This window comes from Dendrobates tinctorius, unplaced genomic scaffold, assembly GCF_039654945.1.
Source record: "Dendrobates tinctorius isolate UK_male_01 unplaced genomic scaffold, ASM3965494v1 ptg000036l, whole genome shotgun sequence".
In the NCBI taxonomy this organism is placed as follows: Eukaryota; Metazoa; Chordata; class Amphibia; order Anura; family Dendrobatidae; genus Dendrobates; species Dendrobates tinctorius.
The window spans coordinates 15,365,526-15,388,692 of NW_027361704.1; the positions used below are offsets into that span (position 1 = coordinate 15,365,526).

At 42.2% G+C, this 23,167-nt stretch overlaps 1 protein-coding gene across 4 annotated transcripts in view; it reads left to right on the forward strand.

Moving 5' to 3' along the window:
- Positions 1–491: 491 nt before the first annotated feature.
- PANK3 (pantothenate kinase 3) overlaps positions 492–23,167 on the forward strand; it is a 104,663-nt gene continuing 81,987 nt past the window's right edge. The window contains exons 1-4 of one of the 4 annotated variants that reach the window (XM_073573734.1): positions 517–828; positions 909–992; positions 1,100–1,152; positions 12,522–12,874. In XM_073573734.1, the coding sequence (XP_073429835.1) occupies positions 1,125–1,152; positions 12,522–12,874 (381 nt within the window). In that variant the 5' untranslated portion in view covers positions 517–828; positions 909–992; positions 1,100–1,124. Of the gene's footprint in view, positions 829–908; positions 993–1,099; positions 1,153–12,521; positions 12,875–23,167 lie in introns of all 4 variants that reach the window. The other 3 variants (XM_073573736.1, XM_073573733.1, XM_073573735.1) reach the window with 3 other exon arrangements.

The following is a 23,167-nucleotide window of genomic DNA, read 5'->3' on the forward strand; positions in this document are numbered from 1 at the left end:
ATAAAGCCCATCCTGGCTGGAACGGGCACTTCCCACACCCCCCAATAAAGCCCATCCTGGCTGGAACGGGCACTTCCCACACCCCCCAATAAAGCCCATCCTGGCTGGAACGGGCACTTCCCACACCCCCCAATAAAGCCCATCCTGGCTGGAACGGGCACTTCCCACACCCCCCAATAAAGCCCATCCTGGCTGGAACGGGCACTTCCCACAGCCTCCATTACTCTGTCAGAGGGGACAGCTACTTTGCAGGAATGCTGACTGGCTGCAGCGACCATGAGACTTGACAATGTGACAGAACACACAAGACAGCTAGTCCGACGTAGACCCCTGGGGCAGCACTAGCTTGTACCGTCCGCCATGTTCTTTATAGTGGGCATTAACTCTACAGACAGCGGCCAGCAGAGCTCATGTCGTTAGGCAGCAGACGCCATTTTAATAATCGCTGGAGGAAGTGAGGAAACCTCCAGCGAGTATGTGACAGAGGATTACACAGCGCAATGTCCCCGCTGTCATACAGGTCTCCCCTCAGCAGCCGCCATTGCCGCATCGCCCTCCTCCTCGGCTCACACAATAGACGGCGGCGCTGCCCGTCTGCAGCCATCAGTCCACAGTAGCTCGGCTTCTCATTGGTCGCCGCCCCTCGGCCTCAGCCCATTGGCTAGCGCGCGGCTGGCGTGAGCTTCTCTCCCCATCAGCTGCGCGGGGATGACTGCACGAAGTTCCTCGTGCCGCGCGGACTGCCGCTCCCTACACCTCGCCAGCAGAAGACGCCATTAGCCACCATACACCCGCCTACGCCGCTCCCGTCACAAGACACACGTACAGGTACGAGAGAAAGTGCGGCGCTGACTGCACATAGAGATTTGTAGTTCGCAGCATTCGCTCAGGTGTAACCTCGCTTCTAGACACTACAATTCCCGACCAGCATGCGGTGACGTCAGCCGGGGCGGGGCTTCCCTGACAGGATGTTGTGACTGTTCATAGCTCGGGTGAGAGGGCGGGGCTTGTGTCGTTTCACTGACAGGCGGCTGTATGAATGAGTGTCCGTCAGTGTGTGCCAGGCGGAGCGGAAGGTAATTGTGCCTTGTCTCCACAGGGAGGAGAGGGCGCTGCTGGTAGCTATGAAGATCAAGGATGCCAAGAAGCCATGTAAGTGTGTGAGGGAGGAGGGTGCGCCTTCCCGGGTGCGCGCCTGCAGCTGAAACAGAACATACTTTATTCTTAACCAGGAGCTCGCCACGTGATGAGACACCCATAAATATGGCCACGAATTGGTTGTACAGTGTAGTGATGTACCTGGGTCATGTAACTGTACACAGGAGTGACGTCACTGGATGGCATCATGTGATCACAGCAGGTGGCGGGACACAGTGACATCACTATGAATGAGACTGCAGCAACTGATTGTACACAGTGGTGACATCACTATGGACGATGCATCCTGTGATCGCAGCAGGTGGAGGTATGTAGCAGTGACATCACTATGGATGACTAATCATCTGATCGCAGTAGTGACATCACTATGGAAGATTCTTCATGTCATCACAGCAGGAGGAGTTATGTAGTGACATCATTATGGATGACACATCATGTGATCGCAGCAGGTGGAGGTATGTAGCAGTGACATCATTATTGATGACACATCATGTGATCAGTGACATCATTATGGATGATACATGTGATCACAGCAGGAGGAGGTATGTAGCAGTGACATCATTATGGATGACACATCATGTGATCACAGCAGGTGGAGGTATGTAGCAGTGACATTATGGATGACACATCATGTGATCGCAGCAGGTGGAGGTATGTAGCAGTGACATTATGGATGACACATCATGTGATCGCAGCAGGTGGAGGTATGTAGCAGTGACATCATTATGGATGATACATCATGTGATCAGTGACATCATTATGGATGATACATGTGATCACAGCAGGAGGAGGTATGTAGCAGTGACATCATTATGGATGACACATCATGTGATCACAGCAGGAGGAGGTATGTAGCAGTGACATCATTATGGATGATACATCATGTGATCAGTGACATCATTATGGATGATACATGTGATCACAGCAGGAGGAGGTATGTAGCAGTGACATCATTATGGATGACACATCATGTGATCACAGCAGGAGGAGGTATGTAGCAGTGACATCATTATGGATGACACATCATGTGATCAGTGACATCATTATGGATGATACATCATGTGATCAGTGACATCATTATGGATGATACATGTGATCACAGCAGGAGGAGGTATGTAGCAGTGACATCATTATGGATGACACATCATGTGATCACAGCAGGAGGAGGTATGTAGCAGTGACATCATTATGGATGATACATCATGTGATCACAGCAGGAGGAGGTATGTAGCAGTGACATCATTATGGATGACACATCATGTGATCACAGCAGGTGGAGGTATGTAGCAGTGACATCATTATGGATGATACATCATGTGATCAGTGACATCATTATGGATGATACATGTGATCACAGCAGGAGGAGGTATGTAGCAGTGACATCATTATGGATGACACATCATGTGATCACAGCAGGTGGAGGTATGTAGCAGTGACATCATTATGGATGATACATCATGTGATCAGTGACATCATTATGGATGATACATGTGATCACAGCAGGAGGAGGTATGTAGCAGTGACATCATTATGGATGACACATCATGTGATCAGTGACATCATTATGGATGATACAGGTGATCACAGCAGGAGGAGGTATGTAGCAGTGACATCATTATGGATGACACATCATGTGATCACAGCAGGAGGAGGTATGTAGTAGTGACATCATTATGGATGATACATCATGTGATCACAGCAGGAGGAGGTATGTAGCAGTGACATCATTATGGATGATACAGGTGATCACAGCAGGAGGAGGTATGTAGCAGTGACATCATTATGGATGACACATCATGTGATCACAGCAGGAGGAGGTATGTAGTAGTGACATCATTATGGATGATGCATCATGTGATCACAGCAGGAGGAGGTATGTAGCAGTGACATCATTATGGATGACACATCATGTGATCACAGCAGGAGGAGGTATGTAGCAGTGACATCATTATGGATGACACATCATGTGATCACAGCAGGTGGAGGTATGTAGCAGTGACATCATTATGGATGATACATGTGATCACAGCAGGTGGAAGTATGTAGCAGTGACATCATTATGGATGATACATGTGATCACAGCAGGAGGAGGTATGTAGCAGTGACATCATTATGGATGACACATGTGATCACAGCAGGAGGAGGTATGTAGTAGTGACATCATTATGGATGATACATCATGTGATCGCAGCAGGTGGAGGTATGTAGTAGTGACATCATTATGGATGATACATGTGATCACAGCAGGAGGAGGTATGTAGCAGTGACATCATTATGGATGACACATGTGATCACAGCAGGAGGAGGTATGTAGTAGTGACATCATTATGGATGACACATCATGTGATCACAGCAGGAGGAGGTATGTAGTAGTGACATCATTATGGATGATACATCATGTGATCACAGCAGGAGGAGGTATGTAGCAGTGACATCATTATGCATGACACATCATGTGATCACAGCAGGAGGAGGTATGTAGCAGTGACATCATTATGCATGACACATCATGTGATCGCAGCAGGTGGAGGTATGTAGCAGTGACATCATTATGGATGATACATGTGATCACAGCAGGTGGAGGTATGTAGCAGTGACATCATTATGGATGATACATGTGATCACAGCAGTTGGAAGTATGTAGCAGTGACATCATTATGGATGATACATGTGATCACAGCAGGAGGAGGTATGTAGCAGTGACATCATTATGGATGACACATGTGATCACAGCAGGAGGAGGTATGTAGTAGTGACATCATTATGGATGATACATCATGTGATCGCAGCAGGTGGAGGTATGTAGTAGTGACATCATTATGGATGATACATGTGATCACAGCAGGAGGAGGTATGCAGTAGTGACATCATTATGGATGATACATCATGTGATCGCAGCAGGTGGAGGTATGTAGTAGTGACATTATGGATGAAGCATCGTGATTACAGCAGGTGGAGGTATGTACAGTCATATGTTAAAGTTTGGGCACCCCTATTAATGTTAACCTTTTTTCTTTATAACAATTTTGGTTTTTGCAACAGCTTTTTCAGTTTCATATATCTAATAACTGATGGACTCAGTTATATTTCTGGATTCAAATGAGGTTTATTGTACTAACGGAAAATGTGCAATCTGCATTTAAACAAAATTTGACCGGTGCAAAAGTATGGGCACCTCAACATAGAAGTGACATTAATATTTCGTAGATCCTCCTTTTGCAAAAATAACAGCTTCTAGTCGCTTCCTGTAGCTATTAATGAGTTCCTGGATGAAGGTATTTGTGACCATTCCTGTTTACAAAACAATTCCAGTTCAGTTAAGTTTGATGGTCGCCGAGCATGGACAGCCCGCTTCAAATCATCCCACAGATGTTCAATGATATTCAGGTCTGGGGACTGGGATGGCCATTCCAGAACATTGTAATTGTTCCTCTGCATGAATGCCTGAGTAGATTTGGAGCGGTGTTTTGGATCATTGTCTTGCTGAAATATCCATCCCCTGCGTAACTTCAACTTAGTCACTGATTCTTGCACATTATTGTCAAGAATCTGCTGATACTGAGTTGAATCCATGCGACCCTCAACTTTAACAAGATTCCCAGTGCCGGCATTGGCCACACAGCCCCAAAGCATGATGGAACCTCCACCAAATTTTACTGTGGGTAGCAAGTGTTTTTCTTGGAATGCTGTGTTTTTTAGCCTCCATGCATAACGCCTTTTTGTATGACCAAACAACTCAATCTTTGTTTCATCAGTCCACAGGACCTTCTTCCAAAATGTAACTGGCTTGTCCAAATGTGCTTTTGCATACCTCAGGCGACTGTGTTTGTGGCGTGCTTGCAGAAACGGCTTCTTTCGCATCACTCTCCCATACAGCTTCTCCTTGTGCAAAGTGCGCTGTATTGTTGACAAATGCACAGTGACACCATCTGCAGCAAGATGATGCTGCAGGTCTTTGGAGGTGGTCCGTGGATTGTCTTTGACTGTTCTCACCATTCTTCTTCTCTGCCTTTCCAATATTTTTCTTGGCCTGCCACTTCTGGGCTTAACAAGAACTGTACCTGTGTTCTTCCATTTCCTTACTATGTTCCTCATAGTGGAAACTGACAGGTTAAAACTCTGAGACAACTTTTTGTATTCTTCCCCTGAAAAGCTATGTTGAATAATCTTTGTTTTCAGATCATTTGAGAGTTGTTTTGAGGAGCCCATGATGCCACTCTTCATAGGAGAATCAAATAGGAGAACTACTTGCAAGTGGCCACCTTAAATACCTTTTCTCATGATTTGATACACCTGGCTATGAAGTTCAAAGCTCAATGAGGTTACAAAACCAATTTAGTGCTTCAGGAAGTCAGTAAAAAGTAGTTAGGAGTGTTCAAATCAAGAAAATGATAAGGGTGCCCATACTTTTGCACTGGTCAAATTTTGTTTAAATGCAGATTGCACATTTTCTGTTAGTACAATAAACCTCATTTGAATCCAGAAATATAGCTGAGTCCATCAGTTATTAGATATATGAAACTGAAATAGCTGTTGGAAAAACCAAAATTGTTATAAAGAAAAAGGGTTAACATTAATAGGGGTGCCCAAACTTTAACATATGACTGTAGCAGTGACATCATTATGGATGATACATGTGATCACAGCAGGAGGAGGTATGTAGTAGTGACATCATTATGGATGATACATCATGTGATCAGTGACATCATTATGGATGATACATGTGATCACAGCAGGAGGAGGTATGCAGTAGTGACATCATTATGGATGACACATCATGTGATCAGTGACATCATTATGGATGATACATGTGATCACAGCAGGAGGAGGTATGCAGTAGTGACATCATTATGGATGACACATCATGTGATCAGTGACATCATTATGGATGATACATGTGATCACAGCAGGAGGAGGTATGTAGCAGTGACATCATTATGGATGACACATCATGTGATCACAGCAGGAGGAGGTATGTAGCAGTGACATCATTATGGATGACACATCATGTGATCACAGCAGGAGGAGGTATGCAGTAGTGACATCATTATGGATGATACATCATGTGATCGCAGCAGGTGGAGGTATGTAGTAGTGACATCATTATGGATGATACATCATGTGATCAGTGACATCATTATGGATGATACATGTGATCACAGCAGGAGGAGGTATGTAGTAGTGTCATCCATGAAGATGAAATTAGGCCAGTGTTCTTCTTGCAGAGGCAGAATAACTGTATTAATAATGTTACTCAAGGAGTAAGGGATTGTCACTGTACAATTCACAAAGTGTAGGGCAATTCTGTATTTATTAGGCGCGCCTGCCCACACTGTAACATCACCACCACGAAAGGCTCGTCTGATGACAACAATGGCAGATGCATAGCACGTTCTCTGACATCTACAGCATCATTGGCACCATCATTTCTGCTCATCGTGAATCAACTTTTATCAGTTAACAGCACTGAGATCTACTGGTCCCTTGTCCAGCATTGATGTCCCCTGTCCCTCGACTGTGCCTGGTGGTGTGGTCAGGTACACTTGCAGGTCATCTAGCACACAGACCACGCTGATATAAACAGTTTTGAATGGTCTGACGTGACATCTGGGTGCCTTTCACCTCCCTTAAATGTGCCTGGAGTTGTGTGGCATCCATCATCTGGTTCCGAAAGGCATTGTTCACATGTGCGATGTGGTTAGAGGATGTCGACTTCTCTGCCTTTTTGTAACTCTTCCAATGTCTCTGTTGCAACCTGCGGCTAACACTCTGCGATACTTTAATCTCAGTGACCACTTCAGTTTGAGAACACTCTGCTTGAATCCTCGCAATGGCAAGGTGCTGTTCATCAATTGTTAGGTGTCATTTTGGTTTCATGATGTAAAAATGTGAGCAGTATGATGAGAAGGACTGTTTAAAAAACACTTCTAATTGATCCTTGAAATGTATTGGTCGATTCATGGATCAAACATCTGTTGTGAATTTTATCATTAAGCTCCTTATTAGAGAACAGTAAGGCTGTGTTCACACATAGCGTTTTTTTCGCGTTTTTGCCAAAAAATCCGCTCAAAAAACGCTTAAAATAAGCTTCCCATTCATTTCTATGCATTTTGCACTTTTTGTGCATATTGATGCGTTTTTTACCATGAAAAAAACGCTTTGCGGTAAAAAGCGCAGCATACTCATTAATTTCGCAGAAAATTCCGCATTTCTAGCTATTTTCTATGGGTCTGGAAACGCGCGGAAAAAACCGCATAAACGCGCGTTTTTTGCGCCATAAACACACGGAAAAAAACGCACGTTTTCTGGGAAGGGAGTCCGGTTTTTATGCAGAAATTTCTGCATACGTGTGCACATAGCCTAAGTTTGACGAAAAGTAATTAAACTTTGAATAGTTGGGTGAATGCATTCAAAAGTTTAGAGAAAGCCGCATTACGTTTACCTGAAAAGGTTAGAGTGTATTTTATATTCATCCTGAAATTTTGCCTGAGAGCCAAACAACTATACTCACAAAAAATGAGGGATATTATATATAAACTATTTAACCTCTAAACGACCTCCTACTTTTAACGGCGGCAGCTTAAGGGTACTTATGACTCAGCACCGCTTTTTAATGGCACTTATAATTACTATAAGTGCATAGTGCCTCCCAGCGTCGGAATTTCTCCGGGGTCTCAGCTATCGGGGGTAGGTGAGACCCCAGAAAACATGATTCGGGTGGGTTTTTACCGACCCCAGTGTTGCGATCGCTGTTATTAACGGAATATCGGCGACCACAAAAAAAAAATTTGATTTCCCATTTAATTTCTCTCTCCTCTGATGTGATCGCACTTCAGAGAAGAGAGAATTGGGGTCCCCCGATTCTCTCACGGTACCTCCGGTGTCTCTGGACTCTCCTGCATTCCCCCATGATGTCTCCTGGCTGACGGAGTCTTCAGGAAGAAAATGGCGGGGGCATGCGCAGTGCGCCTGCCGAGATCAGCAGGCTGGCACCCGGCAACTGTAGAGAATTTTTCCTATTGGATCATTTTGATCACTGTAATAAACCCTATCACAGTGATGAAAATAAAAAAATATTAAATCAAACACCCCTTTATCACCCCCTTAGTTAGGTAAAAATAATAAAATAAAACATTTATTTATTTTCATTTTTCCATTCGGGTTGGGGCTAGGATTCGGTTTGGGCTAAAGTTAGGGTTTGGCTAATACAGAGGCCTCCAACCTGTAACTCGGGAGCCACATGTGGCTCACGATCTCATCAATTGTGGCTCGCAGCTGTCTGCCAGCTTGGTGCATTAGCTCCAGGTCTAGCAAACAGGAATGAAGATCACATCTCAAAATGGTGAATTTTGTACGTAGTCCTGCACAGAAGAGCAGACCTGGATGCACATATACTGGTATGGAGACTGGATGATAGTACTGATCAGAGGATGTACTTGAAGCTGGATGTGACATCGTGATGGGAGGATGCTGAACAGGGATATTGTGGGAACCCTTGAATCTTGATATACTGCTTCAGGGTGATTTCTGTTGAAAATCTTTGGTTATATTCATTATTCCCATAATGAGGGCTTTGGTTGCATTACTGTGACTAGGGCAGGAGTTGGAGGTGGTTTGCAACCCACCCTAAGCTGTATGTGGCTCGCAGCCTTCTCACTGAACTGAATGTTTCTCTCAAGATCATAAAAGTTGAGGACCACTGGGTTAAAGTTAAGGTTAGGGCTAAAGTTAGGTTTGTGGTTATGGTTGAGATTACGGTTAGGATTGGGGTTAGGGTTGAAGTCTCCAAACGCAACATGGCCCTGCCATTGATTCCAGCCAATTTTGCGTTCAAAAAGTCAAACGGTGCTTCCTCCCTTCTGCGCACTGCCATGCGCCCAAACAATGGCTTTCCCCTACATACGGGGTATTGGCGTAGTCAGGAGAAATTGCACAACATATTTTGTGGTTCACTTTCTCCTGATACCCTTGAGAAAATAAAAAAAAAAGTTGGTTCCAAAGTAAACTTTTTGTGAAAAAAGTAAAATGTTCATTTTTTCCTTCCACATTGCTTTAGTTCTTGTGAATCATTTAAAGGGTTAATAAAGTTCTTAAATGTGGTTTTGCGCTGGTCAACTTTTAACCCTTATAGCATCCTAACAAAAAAAAAAAATTGTTTCCAAAATTGTGCTTATGTAAAGCTGACATGTGGGAAATGTTATTTATTAACTATTTTGTGTGACACCACACTCTGATTTGAGGGTACAAAAATTAGGTTTGAAAATTGATAACATTTTCCAAATTTTTGTCAAATTTCTATTTTTTCATAAATAAATGCAAGTTATATTGAATAAATTTTGCCACTAACATGAAGTACAATATGTCACGAAAAAACATTTTCAGAATCAGCAAGGCTAGTTTCACACTAGTGTTTTGAGGCGCAGTGGTCGCTCGCCGCTAAGCTCCGCCCCCTGCCGTGCCTCCTCCGGTCAGCTCCGCCTATGGGCACATGACGCTGCATGCGGCCTGCGTACCCTATCTTGATGTTGTTTTGCAAACGTTCATATACCATTTTGGGGGGGGTGGTTTTCCTGAACATAGTGGGGGTGGTTGCCCTACATAGTTAAGCTTTGTTATACAGTTGTGGCCAAAAGTATTGACACCCCTGCAATTTTGTCAGATAATACTCAGTTTCTTCCTGAAAATGATTGCAAACACAAATTCTTTGGGATTATCTTCATTTAATTTGTCTTAAATGAAAAAACACAAAAGAGAATGAAGCAAAAAATTAATCATTTCACACAAAACTCCAAAAATGGGCCAGACAAAAGTATTGGCACCCTCAGCCTAATACTTGGTTGCACAACCTTTAGCCAAAATAACTGCGACCAACCGCTTCCGGTAACCATCAATGAGTTTCTTACAATGCTGTGCTGGAATTTTAGACCATTCTTCTTTGGCAAACTGCTCCAGGTCCCTGATATTTGAAGGGTGCCTTCTCCAAACTGCCATTTTTAGATCTCTCCACAGGTGTTCTATGGGATTCAGGTCTGGACTCATTGCTGGCCACCTTAGAAGTCTCCAGTGCTTTCTCTCAAACCATTTTCTAGTGCTTTTTGAAGTGTGTTTTGGGTCATTGTCCTGCTGGAAGACCCATGACCTCTGAGGGAGATCCAGCTTTCTCACACTGGGCCCTACATTATGCTGCAAAATTTGTTGGTAGTCTTCAGACTTCATAATACCATGCACAGAGTCAAGCTGTCCAGTGCCAGAGGCAGCAAAGCAACCCCAAAACATCAGGGAACCTCCATCATGTTTGACTGTAGGGACCGTGTTTTTTTTCTTTGAATGCCTTTTTTTTTTCTCCTGTAAACTGTGTTGATGCCTTTGCCCATAAAGCTCTACTTTTGTCTCATCTGACCAGAGAACATTCTTCCAAAACGTTTTAGGCTTTTTCAGGTAAGTTTTGGCAAACTCCAGCCTGGCTTTGGTCTTCTTTCTTTTCTCCATGCTCAATGTGGTACACACAAGGACACAGGACAGAGGTTGAGTCAACTTTAATACATGTCAACTGGCTGCAAGTGTGATTTAGTTATTGCCGCTGTCGGGGTAGCTATTGAGGGAGGGCTAAATTAACCCTTCACGGTTGAGCCAGTGATTTCCAAATTAATCCACAGAGTGTTGCTAGCAACTGGGAATGACCACACGGAAACGGGGGTCTTTGCATGGGAGGATCGAGACAGATCACCAGTCCCTTTTATTTTAGTCACTTCTTTTATAATCTTTTGTTAAATTATGCAAAGTTCTCAACCACCAATAGCATAATTTCACTTTATAAGCCAATAATATTGCAAGAAAACCGGAAACTACATATATGTCCGTATCCAAATAGCATAGAAAGCAATATAATGGCATATTCTTCAGAGTTTTACACCCCCCGCCTCCCTTATCTTGCACCTGATGGGAACAGTCTGGTTTCATGACAGCCCATCCCAATTACAAAAATTTATCTTACCGCAACAAAAATGGAGAAACGAAACCTTCAGAGAATGGATAAAACGAAACTTCAGCTTTGATTTTAGTTTTAACCCTTCACACCAACACCTGTTAGGTGCCACAGGTTAGTTACAGGTGCTGTTAATTACACAAATTAGAGAAGCATCACATGATTTTTCGAACAGTGCCAATACTTTTGTCCACCCTCCTTTTTATGTTTGGTGTGGAATTATATCCAATTTGGCTTTAGGACAATTCTTTTTATGTTTTTTCATTTAAGACAAATTAAATGAACATAATAATACCAAACAATTTGTGTTTGCAATCATTTTCAGGAAGAAACTGAGCATTATCTGACAGAATTGCAGGGGTGTCAATACTTTTGGCCACAACTGTATACTTTCTGCTACATTGTGAGGTTTTAGAAAACCTCTTGTCCTTTGGTAATAGTCTGTACATACCGTATTAAGTGCATTGTTACAATTGCAAACTCTCCTAAAATGCCTTTTGGGCTGTTTTTTTTTTTTTTTTTTCTTTTTGTCTCTTGCTCTGAATGCAAATTATTTCTTGTATGTGAAAGGAAAGTATTTGTCAGTGTCATAGACTCCTCGGTTTTCAGGAGAGCTTATTTGCATAGCACTATGTACTCCTCTATTTCATCACATTCAAGTGGTGTGTAAGAAATGAAATTCTTTCCAGTGTAGGAATCCCACTCAGTGGTAAAATTGTCCTACAAGCATAGATATTGAAATAATAATGTTTCGCAATTTAATACGTTCCTGTGCTGAGATAATCTTATAAATGTGATCCCGTGCTGTCCTGTCTCTCTTGCCCACTTGCCAGGAGCTGTAGTATGAGCGGACTAGGTCCCTGTACGGTCAGACTCGGCCATTACACAGTACACAGCAGTGGCACAGTTTTAAGATTATCTCAGCACAGGAACATTTTATTTTTAATACATCCAGTTCTGAAACTCCTTTTTAATTTAAGATCTATTAATTAAAATGTACTTTTATTTTGTGGAAAAACCCCTTGAAGTACAAATTGTAAGAGTAAGCCAAATAATATATACTCAATAGCCATCAGAAAGTGTCCTGTGCCAGCAGGTCTGGGCAAAAGACAGAACTTGGATGACAAAGGTCACTTCACGCCGGCGTGCTTTTAATGTTTTGCAACAGTAGAGGTAAGCCAAAGATGAAATAAACTATGATGAAACGATTTTCACCTTCCCTTTGGTTTACGAATACTGATGCAATATACTGACCAGAATACTGCCCGTGAATGTAATCTAAGATGTACTAAGAATTTAGATATTTGTGCCTTATTTCCTAATAATCCACAAAAAGTTTAGAAATAATAAATGTACTTGATTTTATTTTTTCTCTTAGCATTCCCTTGGTTTGGGATGGACATCGGTGGAACCTTAGTGAAGCTGGCTTATTTTGAGCCCATTGACATTACCGCAGAGGAGGAACAAGAAGAGGTCGAGAGCTTAAAGAGCATCTGTAAATATCTGACATCCAATGTCGCCTATGGTTCTACCGGCATTCGAGATGTCCACTTGGAGCTGAGAAACCTACCTCTCTTTGGTAGGAACGGGATCCTGCATTTCATTCGTTTTCCCACACAAGACCTGCCAATATTTATTCAGATGGCAAGGGATAAGAATTTTTCAACACTACATACCGTTCTGTGCGCAACAGGTGGCGGTGCATATAAATTTGAAGAAGAGTTTAGGACGGTAGGTACTGTCTCCAGCCTCACCTATTGAGTTCTTGTTTTTTACACTTCTTTCTGAGCTACTAAACTCCTTTCCACCCACAGCACATATATCGATGGACAAATGGTCTATTCTGTGTGCCAAAAGCGTGTTTATTTACACACTGAGATCAATGGACTTTGGCAGGATCAGACTTAATGGGAAAAAAATGAAAAATGTACATTCCCTTTCGACAATGTACACGTTTGCTTTTGCAGGAAATATTACGTCTTCCTTTCCTGACCATTTTTTATGTTTGTACTTTTATTTAATTTTTTTTCCTCCCGTATTTCCAAGAACCACAATTTTCTTTTTCCATCTGCAAAGCTATGTAAGGGTTTGTTTTTTTGCTGGACAATTTGTAGATTTGAAATCTACCCGTTAATTAGCATATGAAGTACAGACGAATATGGGGGGGACAGGTTAGGTGCAATGGTGAAGGAAAAACACAGTTCTGCTGTCGGAATTTATTTTTATGGCATTCCTTGTGTGCTTAAAAATAATCTGGCAACATGATTCGTGTAAGGATGACTACAGAGGTATCAAACCTACTTTTTTTTAAATTAAATTTTAACAGATAATCCCTTAACGCTCAATGATGATAATTTTATTTCTATAGCGCCAACATATTCTGCAGCACTTTACATTATAGAATGGACTTGGACAAACATTAGACATTACAGCATACCAGTAAATACAGATCAAAACGCATACCAAAAGGAATGAGGGCCCTGCTCGCAAGCTTACAATGATGGATACATCGTGGAGCGTGTCAGCGATTTTGGAGAGCGCTCACAAGCAGACCCTGTTCCACAGAGGGTAGATGCCGACTATATTACATACTGCTATTAACCACTTAAAGGGAATCTGTCACCCCTTTTTCGACTATCATCTGCCGGCACCGACATCAGGGGCTTATCTACAGCATTCTGTAATGCTGTAGATAAGCCCCCGATGTAACCTGAAAGATAAGAAAAGAGTTAGATTATGCCACCCCGGCGTCCGGTCCGATGGGCGTCGCCATCCGGTCCAGCACCTCCCATCTTCATACGATGTCCTCTTCTTTCCTTCCTGACGTGGCTCCTGCGCAGGCACACTGCTCTGCCCTGTTGAGGGCAGAGCAGAGTCCTGCAGTGCGCAGGCACCGGGAGAGGTCCGGCGCCTGCGCACTGCAGTATGCTGCTCTGCCCTCTACAGGGCAGAGCAGTGTGCCTGCGCAGGAGCCACGTCAGGAAGGAAAGAAGAGGACAGCATTGTATGAAGATGGCAGGCGCGGGACCGGACCGCCCCCCCCCCCCCCCCCACCGAGTGAGTATAATCTAACTTTTTTTTCCTTATCTTTCAGGTTACATCGGGGGCTTATCTACAGCATTACAGAATGCTATAGATAAGCCCCTGATGTCGCTACCAGGCAGCTGATAGTCGAAAAAAGGGGTGACAGATTCCCTTTAAATGCCACTGTGAATTGCTAACGGCAGCACCGCGATCTGGCCTCGACATCAGTGCCATCAGGTTCCCTGCAACGTGATTGCAGGGGAAGGGGGGTAGAGAATGGCTGGAGGTCATTCCATTTCAAGTGGTCCAAGTAAGATTTTTTTTTTTTTTTTTTTTTTTATGTGAAATGGATATTAATTTTCTTTTTTTTTTTTTTTTTTTTTTCTAAGGGTTACTTTAGTGAATTATAAATGATAACTTTTGAATTTTTATCTTCCTTAGTTAATTTTTTATACATTTCTAATGTTTTTAAAAGCCTGAATTTTGGGCTTGTATGAGTTTCCATTTATTACCATACAGTGACGAGCAAAAGGGTAACAGTGTTTTGAACTTTTTACTTTCAAGCTCCATATCTCACCATCCAAGCAGTAGTAGTGGATGGTGAGATTTGGAGCCTGAAAGTCAAAAGTTTAAAACATTGTTAACCTTTTGGTTGTCACTGTATCTCGTGCTAGAATTAAGATAGAGATGGGAGAGGCATCTTTTTATTTAGAATTATACAAGCTTTAATTTAAATGTCACAAGACTGTCACAACACATTTTTAAATGCATGTAACAAGTTTTTAAAAGAACAGTGCAGCAATTAATTTGTCAACTTTGCAATTAAACAATATGAAGTAGTCTTAAGGGGGTTTTACACTAAGCAATATCGCTAAAACGTCACCGGTTTTGTGACGTTATAGCGATATTGCTAGCGATATCGCTATGTGTGATACTTACCTCCGACCGGCTCCATCGCTGATCGCGCGAGAATGTTCGGCTCCATTTCTCGTCGGGCGCTTCCTGCTGAGACTTCCTGCTGTGACGTCCAGCGACGCGTGGAGGCGGGCGGGAGGACGTCAGGATCGCTGTGTGTGAATGGTAAGTATCGTGCGCTGCGTCGCTGCTGCATCGCTGTGAGATCTTTCTGTATGAAAGCTCACTAGCGATCATTTAGCGATGCACCAGCGATCCTGACCGGGTCGGATCGCTGGTTGGATCGCTGGTGCATCGCTAAATGTAAAAGGGCCTTTAAAGCAAACCTGTCTGCAGGATTTTGCTCAGTAAACTACAGGAATTGTCATGTTGGCAGTGTCAAACTGATTAAAATGAAACCTGGGGTGAAGAAATCCGTGTTGTGGTTCTTGTGTAATCCTGTTAGAATTTTTCAGTTAATGATATACCCATGTTCCAGGGCAGGGGTCTTATCTTCCTGCTCTTAGCCAGAGAACCCAAGGAAAGTCTTGCCCAAAGGCCGCCCCGAAGCACAAACATGTTCCTTATAGTAGAGTCAGAGAGAGAGAGAGAGAGAGACAGACTGTTTGTGCTTCAGGGTGGCCTGTGGGCAAGACTTTCCTTGGGTTCTCTCTCCCTTCTAGTGGGTGAAATTTATACTTGTCCACAATCTTGTACTACCAATGGCCACTTGCTTTTGTGTCTGAATATGTACCATGTTATGATGTTTGGGTCGACATGAGTTAACCCCTCAATGACCAAGCCTCATTTTTTAAATCCGACCACTGTCACTTTGAGGTAATGGGAATGCTTCAACAGTTGTTGTTCTGAGATTGTTTACTCATGACATATTGTGCTTCATGATGGTAACATTTGTGTTATATGACTTGAGTTTATTTGTGAAAATATTGGAAATTTGGCGAAAATTTTGAATATTTCACAATTTTCAATCTGTTAATTCTTATGCAATTAAACCAGAGTAAGGGTATGTGCACACGCTGCGGATTCTGCTGCGTTTCCGCAGCGTTTTTGGCTCTGCAGAAACGCAGCAGATTTTGCTGCGTTGTACAGTACCTTTATTTCCTATGGAAATAAAAAAAAGCTGTGCACATGCTGCGTTTTTTTCCGCGCGGTTTTGCTGCGGTTTACAATCCGCAGCATGTCAATTATTTGGTGCAGAAACGCTGCGGTTTTACACCTCATCCATTATGAGGTGTAAAACCGCAGGGCAAAACCGCAGAAAAAACGCAGATAATCCGCAGATAAACCGCAGAAAAACCGCAGCACTTTGTCCTGCGGATTTCCTGCGGTTTTCTCTACAAAATCCGCAGAGACTAAAAACTACGTGTGCACATACCCTTAGGGTATGTGCACACAGTGCGGATTCTGCTGCAGTTCCACAGCGTTTCTGCAGCTGCGGGTCCGCAGCAGATTCTGCTTCGTTGTACAGGACCTTTATTTCCTATGGAAATTAAAAAACGCTGTGCACACGCTGCGGATTTTTCCGCGCGGTTTTGCTGCAGTTTACAATCCGCAGCATGTCAATTGTTTGGTGCAGAAATGCTGCAGTTTTACACCTTATCCATTATGAGGTGTAAAACCGCAGGACTTTTGTCCTGCAGATTTACCTGCGGTTTTCTCTCCAAAATCTGCACACCAAAAAAACTACGTGTGCACATAGCCTTAAGGTATGTCACACAAAATATTTAGTAAATAACGTTTCCACTGTCTACTTTACATCAGCAGAATTTTTTAAACATACCGTATTTTTCGGATTATAAGATGCACTTTTTCCCCCAAATTTGGGGGGAAAGTGGGGGTGCGTCTTATATTGCGGATATACCTTACCGGCCACGGTGGAGCAGGGTGCCAGGGTCGCGGTTGGAGGAGGAAAGAGTGGAGCATTGCTGCAGGCTGGGATGAGGGGGTGTTCCGGTGTCCAGTGCTGCTGCTGCGGGGGTGCTCTGCTGACATTTTGTGAAAGGCCAGAGCTCACACAGTTCCATGGTTTCCTATGCGGTGGACTCCGGGAAAATGGCTGCCGGGGGGGGGCGCATGCGCAGATGGAGATCTTGGCACCAAGATCTCGGGAGATGAGTTCTCAGTACTGAGATGTCATCTCCCGAGATATTGGTTCTGAGATCTCCATCTTCGCATGCGCCGACCCCGGCAGGCATTTTCCCGGAGTTCACCGCATAGGAAACCATGGAACTACGAGGGCTCTTGCCTTTCACAAAATGTCAGCAGAGCCCCCGCAGCAGCAGCACCGGACACCCGCAGCAGCGCGCTGCACATCTGAACACCCCCTTATCCCAGCCTGCTCCAACGCTCCACTCTTGCCTCCAGCAGCGACTCTTTGACGCCGCTTCACCTCAGCCACCACCCCCGGTAAGCAATAAGGTGCATGGATTATAAGAAGCTCCATCATTTTATTAAAAAAAAAAAAGTTTTTCTCCTACTTTTCTCCTCAAAATTTGGGGTGCATCTTATAATCCAGAGCGTCAATTAAAAAAGCCAACCAACCAACCATTAAACCTATTGACCATAGAAAACCAGACAAGGTGTACTTAATTAATAATCTTTTTATTGTACCAGTGGTTACATAAAAAACAATTAAAACAAAAGTGCACGTACAGGACGATTTTACAAAATTGTAAGATAAAATTGGACCCAATTACATATAATTCATATGCATGCCTCATATATTATATTATAAAGTGAATATTTTTCCAACAAACTTTATATAATATACAATGAAAAAAGTGCAAGTGCATAAAAATAATTATAGCACAACGACTAAATGAATTGCTACCATAAAAAGTGCAGAGTGCAGTGTGAAATGTGCAAAAAAAATCAGTGTGGTTATACCATACTCAAAAAAGTAATAAGGGAAAAAATGAGGGCAATAGTAACTATTAAAAATTATATAATGTGTATATGCACAAACACACCTCTATATTATATATCATAAAACTATATATGTGACTCAAAACGATCACTGCCATATAAGGTGCAGTGTGCATGTGCAAATTTTAACCATGCATATTTATGTGGAGCAACCAGTGACTCCCTTTGTAAAGTGCAAAGAAATATATATAGAGGATTGCATAAATGGATCATATACCTTTAAGGGTCACCACGTCCCTATAATGCCCTCCCTGACGCGCGTTTCAGAATCATTCCTTCATCAGGGCGTTGTATAATCCGAAAAATACAGTAATTTTTTTTGTTAGGAAGTTAGAAGCGTTAAAAGTGGATCAGCAATTTCTGTTTTTTTCCAACAAATTTTACAAAACAATTTTTTTAGGTATCGCATCACATTTGAAGTGACTTTCAAGTGACTATGTGGAGGCCTCTATGATAGAAAATCCCCAACAGTGGCATCATTCTAAGAACTCCAACCCTCATAGTCCTCAAAATCATATTGAAGAAGCTTATTAACCTTTCAGGTGCTTCACAGTAATTATTGCAATGTGGAAGGAAAAACGAACTATTTTACTCTTTTTGTAAAACAAAAAAAAAAAAAATTACTTTAGCGCCAAGTTTTTTCTTTTCACAAGGATAACAGAAGGAAACAGACCACGTTACCTGCTGTGATCACATGTGCCATCCTCAGTGATGTCACTACTACATACCTCCAAACTGCTGTGATCACATGCCAGGTGTGTTGGGGCAGGTGTCACTTTTGATAAGTGGTATCCTTACATATCCCCCTTCACACTTGACACCTCTTTTGTGACATTCCTTTCTTTGTGGTTTGTGGGACCTCACAGAGGCCTAGCAAATCCTCTGATATTTGCAGACAGCACCGCATGCTGCGGTAGCTCTGGCAGTGAGAGATTTGAAGAGAAGGATGCTAGTATAAAAGTTATCTACTTAGAGGTGATAACCTTGATCCAGCAGTGGGTACACCAAATCCCACCCAATTTTCCCACTCACTCTCAGGACATGACATTCAGGGGTTTGAATCCTGGTGTCTTTCCCCTTATAAACCCTAAATCTGCATGTGTACTCAGAAGTCCTCTCTCGCAGCTTGTAGAGTTTAATTCCTTACCTGTTCCTGGGTTGGTCTTGCCGGAATTTGAACCTCTCCTTGAAGTATATTAGGGACTTATCCACAGAGATGTCCCTTTTAGGGAACGTACACTCAGCGAACTTGATGAAGTCATCAGTAACCGACCGAACTTTGAAAAGTCGGTAAAAGTTGGGGTCAAATTGGGTGAGGACACCGTACATTATCATTGTAAGTTTTGGCTTCTTCACTAACTCAATGTGAAGGACAATGCCTCAAAAGTCATCTTTTTCTACGGAGTCTACATTGGTCCAATTAGAAAACGATGACTGACTGGTTTGAGTCCAAAAACTGTTGGGCATACAAAATTTTTCTCAGCCATCATAAGGTTTACAAAATCCTCAGAGAAAATGACTTTGAAAAAGTCTATTTCTTTGAGGCCAGTAGTGTCAAATTTGATTCCTGATTGCGTCACAAAATCAGAAATCTGTGGCTCATAATTTTTGGTTGAGTGAGGATACAGGGTGGACGCTGGATCATTTTCTGTCCTGGGGTGTCTGCATAGTGATTCAGTATCACTTGGGGAAGAGGAGGATGATTAAATATAAAGGAATGTGGCACCCTCTCCCTCAATATCCTTGTCAGATGAAAGGAAGGCGTATGCCTCCTTGACTGTATGAGAACTTTTTTCACGTATGTTGTGTGTGTGTGTGTGTGTGTGTGTGTACCAAATTTTATTTAGGTGTGTGTGTGTATGTGAGTATAGCAGCAAAATGCATAAATCCAGCATCCGCATGAAGTGAGGTAAGTATATTAACTCATTATTTTATTAGCAACATGGTTTAACCCCTTTACCCCCGAAGGTGCTTTGCAGGTTAATGACCAGGCCAATTTCTACAATTCTGACCACTGTCAATTTATGAGGCAAAAACTCTGAAATTCTTCAGTGGATCCCAGTGATTCTGAGATTTTTTTCATTACATAGTGTACTTCATGCTAATGGTAACATTTCTTTGGTATGACTTGTGTTTATTTGTGAAAAAAATGGAAATTTCGCAATTTTCCAACTTTGAATTTTCCACATGTCTACTTTACATCAGCACAATTTTGGAACCAATTTTTTTTTCCTTTTTTGACAGTTATAAGCGTTAAAAGTTGACAAGCAATTTTTCATTTTTCCAACAAAATTTACAAAATCCTTTTTTTATAGGGACCACCTCACATTTGAAGTCACTTTAAGGGGTCTATATAATAGAAGATACCCAAAATTAACATCATTTTAAAATGTGCACCCCTCAAGGTGCTCAAAACCGCATTCAAGAAGTTTATTAACCCTTCAGGTGCTTCACAGGAATTTTCTAGACTGTGGAAAAAAAAAAAGAATATTAAACTTTTTTTTCACAAAAAATTTACTTCAGGTACAGATGTTTTTATTTTAACAAGGGTAACAAGAAAAAATGGACCGCAACATTTGTTGCGTAATTTTTCCAGAGCATGCCAATACCCCTTATGAGGAGGAAACCACTGTTTGGACATACAGCAGAGCTTGGAAGGGAAGGAGCGCCATTTGACATTTTGAATGCAAAATTTGCTGGAACAATTGGAGGATGCCATATCACGTTTGGAGAGCCTCTGCTGTGCCTAAACAGTGAAAATCCCCCACAGGTGACACCATTTTGGAAACTAGACCCCTCGGGGAACTGAGCTAGATGTGTGGTGAGCACATTGAAACCTCGGGTGCTTCACAGAAGTTTATAACGTTGAGCCCTTAAAATTAAATCACTTTCCTCACAAAAATGTTATTTTAGCCCCAAATCTTGCATTTTGCTAACAGGAGACATTTGCAGCATACAATTTATAGTGCAATTTCTCCTGAGTACGCCGTTGCCCCCATATGAGGGAGGAAACTACTGTTTGGGCACACGGCAGGGCTCAGAAGGGAAGGAGCGTCATTTAACTTTTTGAATGTAAAATTTCCTGGAATCATTAGTGGACGTCATGCCCATTTGGAGAGCACCTGATGTGCCTAAACAGTGGAACATGGACCCAATTTTGGACTCCTCAAGGAATGCATTTAGATATGTGGTGAGCATCTTGAACTCCCAGGTGCTTCACAGAAGTTTATAACGTTGAGCCGTGAAAGAAAAAAAAAAATGTTATTTTGGTCACAAATTTTGCATTGAATTTTGCCAACTCTCCGACAATCCCAAATTACTCGCTGCCACCACAAATTTGTCTCAGTCAATTGGACACCATATTACGGTAGCTTATCACTTTGAGGCATAGTTTAAAGAACAGAAGGAAGAGAACTATTATTTTTTTCATTTAATCCAAAGAGAAACATTGTTTATGAAAAATATACAAAAGATTTTGCAAGGGGGACAAATCCATGCTGCAGAAACAGTTGCAGAAAATTAAAAGGGATTTTCAGGAGAACTTACCACACCGATCACAGAGATGATTCAGTTTAGCCGAAGGAGAGTATTGCGATTTGACTGTCAGTAAATGGGATCCCTGCTTACACAGTATGTAACTCTCTGCACGAACACTGATGATAATTGGGATTGATCTTTTATCAGACACAGAGTCCCACCCACACACCCCCTGTGATGACCTCACAAGAACTCGGTTGTGGGGTGGTCTCAGCTATTCGTGATTTTAGAAAATCCCAACTTATGCAATAACTCCTCATTGTGCAATTGCAGAAGTTTGAGACTAATGTCATCTTTTGTATTGAGATTTTATCTACGCTTAGAGAGCAATAATGGCCTAGCTGCTGGTGGTTATTTGGCCCCTATTGATTTGGGGCCTTTTGGCAGGCGTTATAATTAAGAGAAAATATGTGTATTTTTGCCTAGTTATCCCGGTGCCATGTACGTCTAATTAATATCTTATGTATAGAAATTTTAGTATTCTCTATTTTCTACCGGAGACATACTGTCTGCCCTCTCATTGTAACTGCAGTGACCATGGCTATTTGTAAAGGGTGCGAGATCTTCTATAATCCACTCAAAATCTAATAAGACTTTTCCTGTCTTGTCTCTGTGGACAATACACATCCTTTTCAGTCACCTGGGCATAAAGAGGAATCCTTTCATTTTAAATAAGCTGCTTCATAGCTCTTTGTGCACTGCCATTTTACATAAAGACATGTTTGAGTGCTACCTCCTGTCTCCTTATGACAAATTGTAAAGAAAATAAAAAAGGGAGGGGGATATGAGAGACCTCAAGAATTTTTAATATTTTCTAAGACACAACCCAAATTTTGTTTCAGCCCTAGATTTTACATTTCCAAACAAGAAGTGAGTAAAAATGGCACCATAATTTGTCCCACAATTTCTTCTGAATGTGACAATACCCCATATGTGACTGTACAGTACTGCTTAGCCATACTTTGAGACTCGGGAGGGATGGAGCGCTATTTGCCTCCTGGAGCTTAGATGTTCCAACAGCAGTTTGCAGACTCTATACAGAGCCCCTATTGCTAGAAGAGATGAATTCCCCCCCCCTTAAGTGACCCCATTTTGGAAATTATACCCCTTGGGGAATTTATTTACAGGTGTAACATAGTTATTAAGGTTGAAGGAAGACTTTAAGTCCATCTAGTTCAACCCATATCCTGTCCTAACTTGCCCTAACATGTTGATCCAGAGGAAGGCAAAAAAAAACCATGTGGCAAACAATAAGCTTCACAATGGGGAAAAAAATTCCTTCCCGACTCCACATACGGCAATCAGACTAGCTCCCTGGATCAACGCAATATGAAGGAAACTAGTGTATATACCCTGTAATATTATACTTTTCAAGAAAGGCATCCAGTCCCTTAAATTTTATTAGGGAATCACTCATTACAACATCATATGGCAGAGAGTTCCATAGTCTCACTGCTCTTACAGTAAAGAATCCGCGTCTGTGAGTATGCTTAAACCTTCTTTCCTCCAGACGTAGAGGATGCCCCCTTGTACCCGTCACAGGTCTAAGAGTAAAAAGATCATTAAAAAGGTTTTTGTATTGTCCCCGCATATATTTATACATTGTAATAAGATCACCCCTAA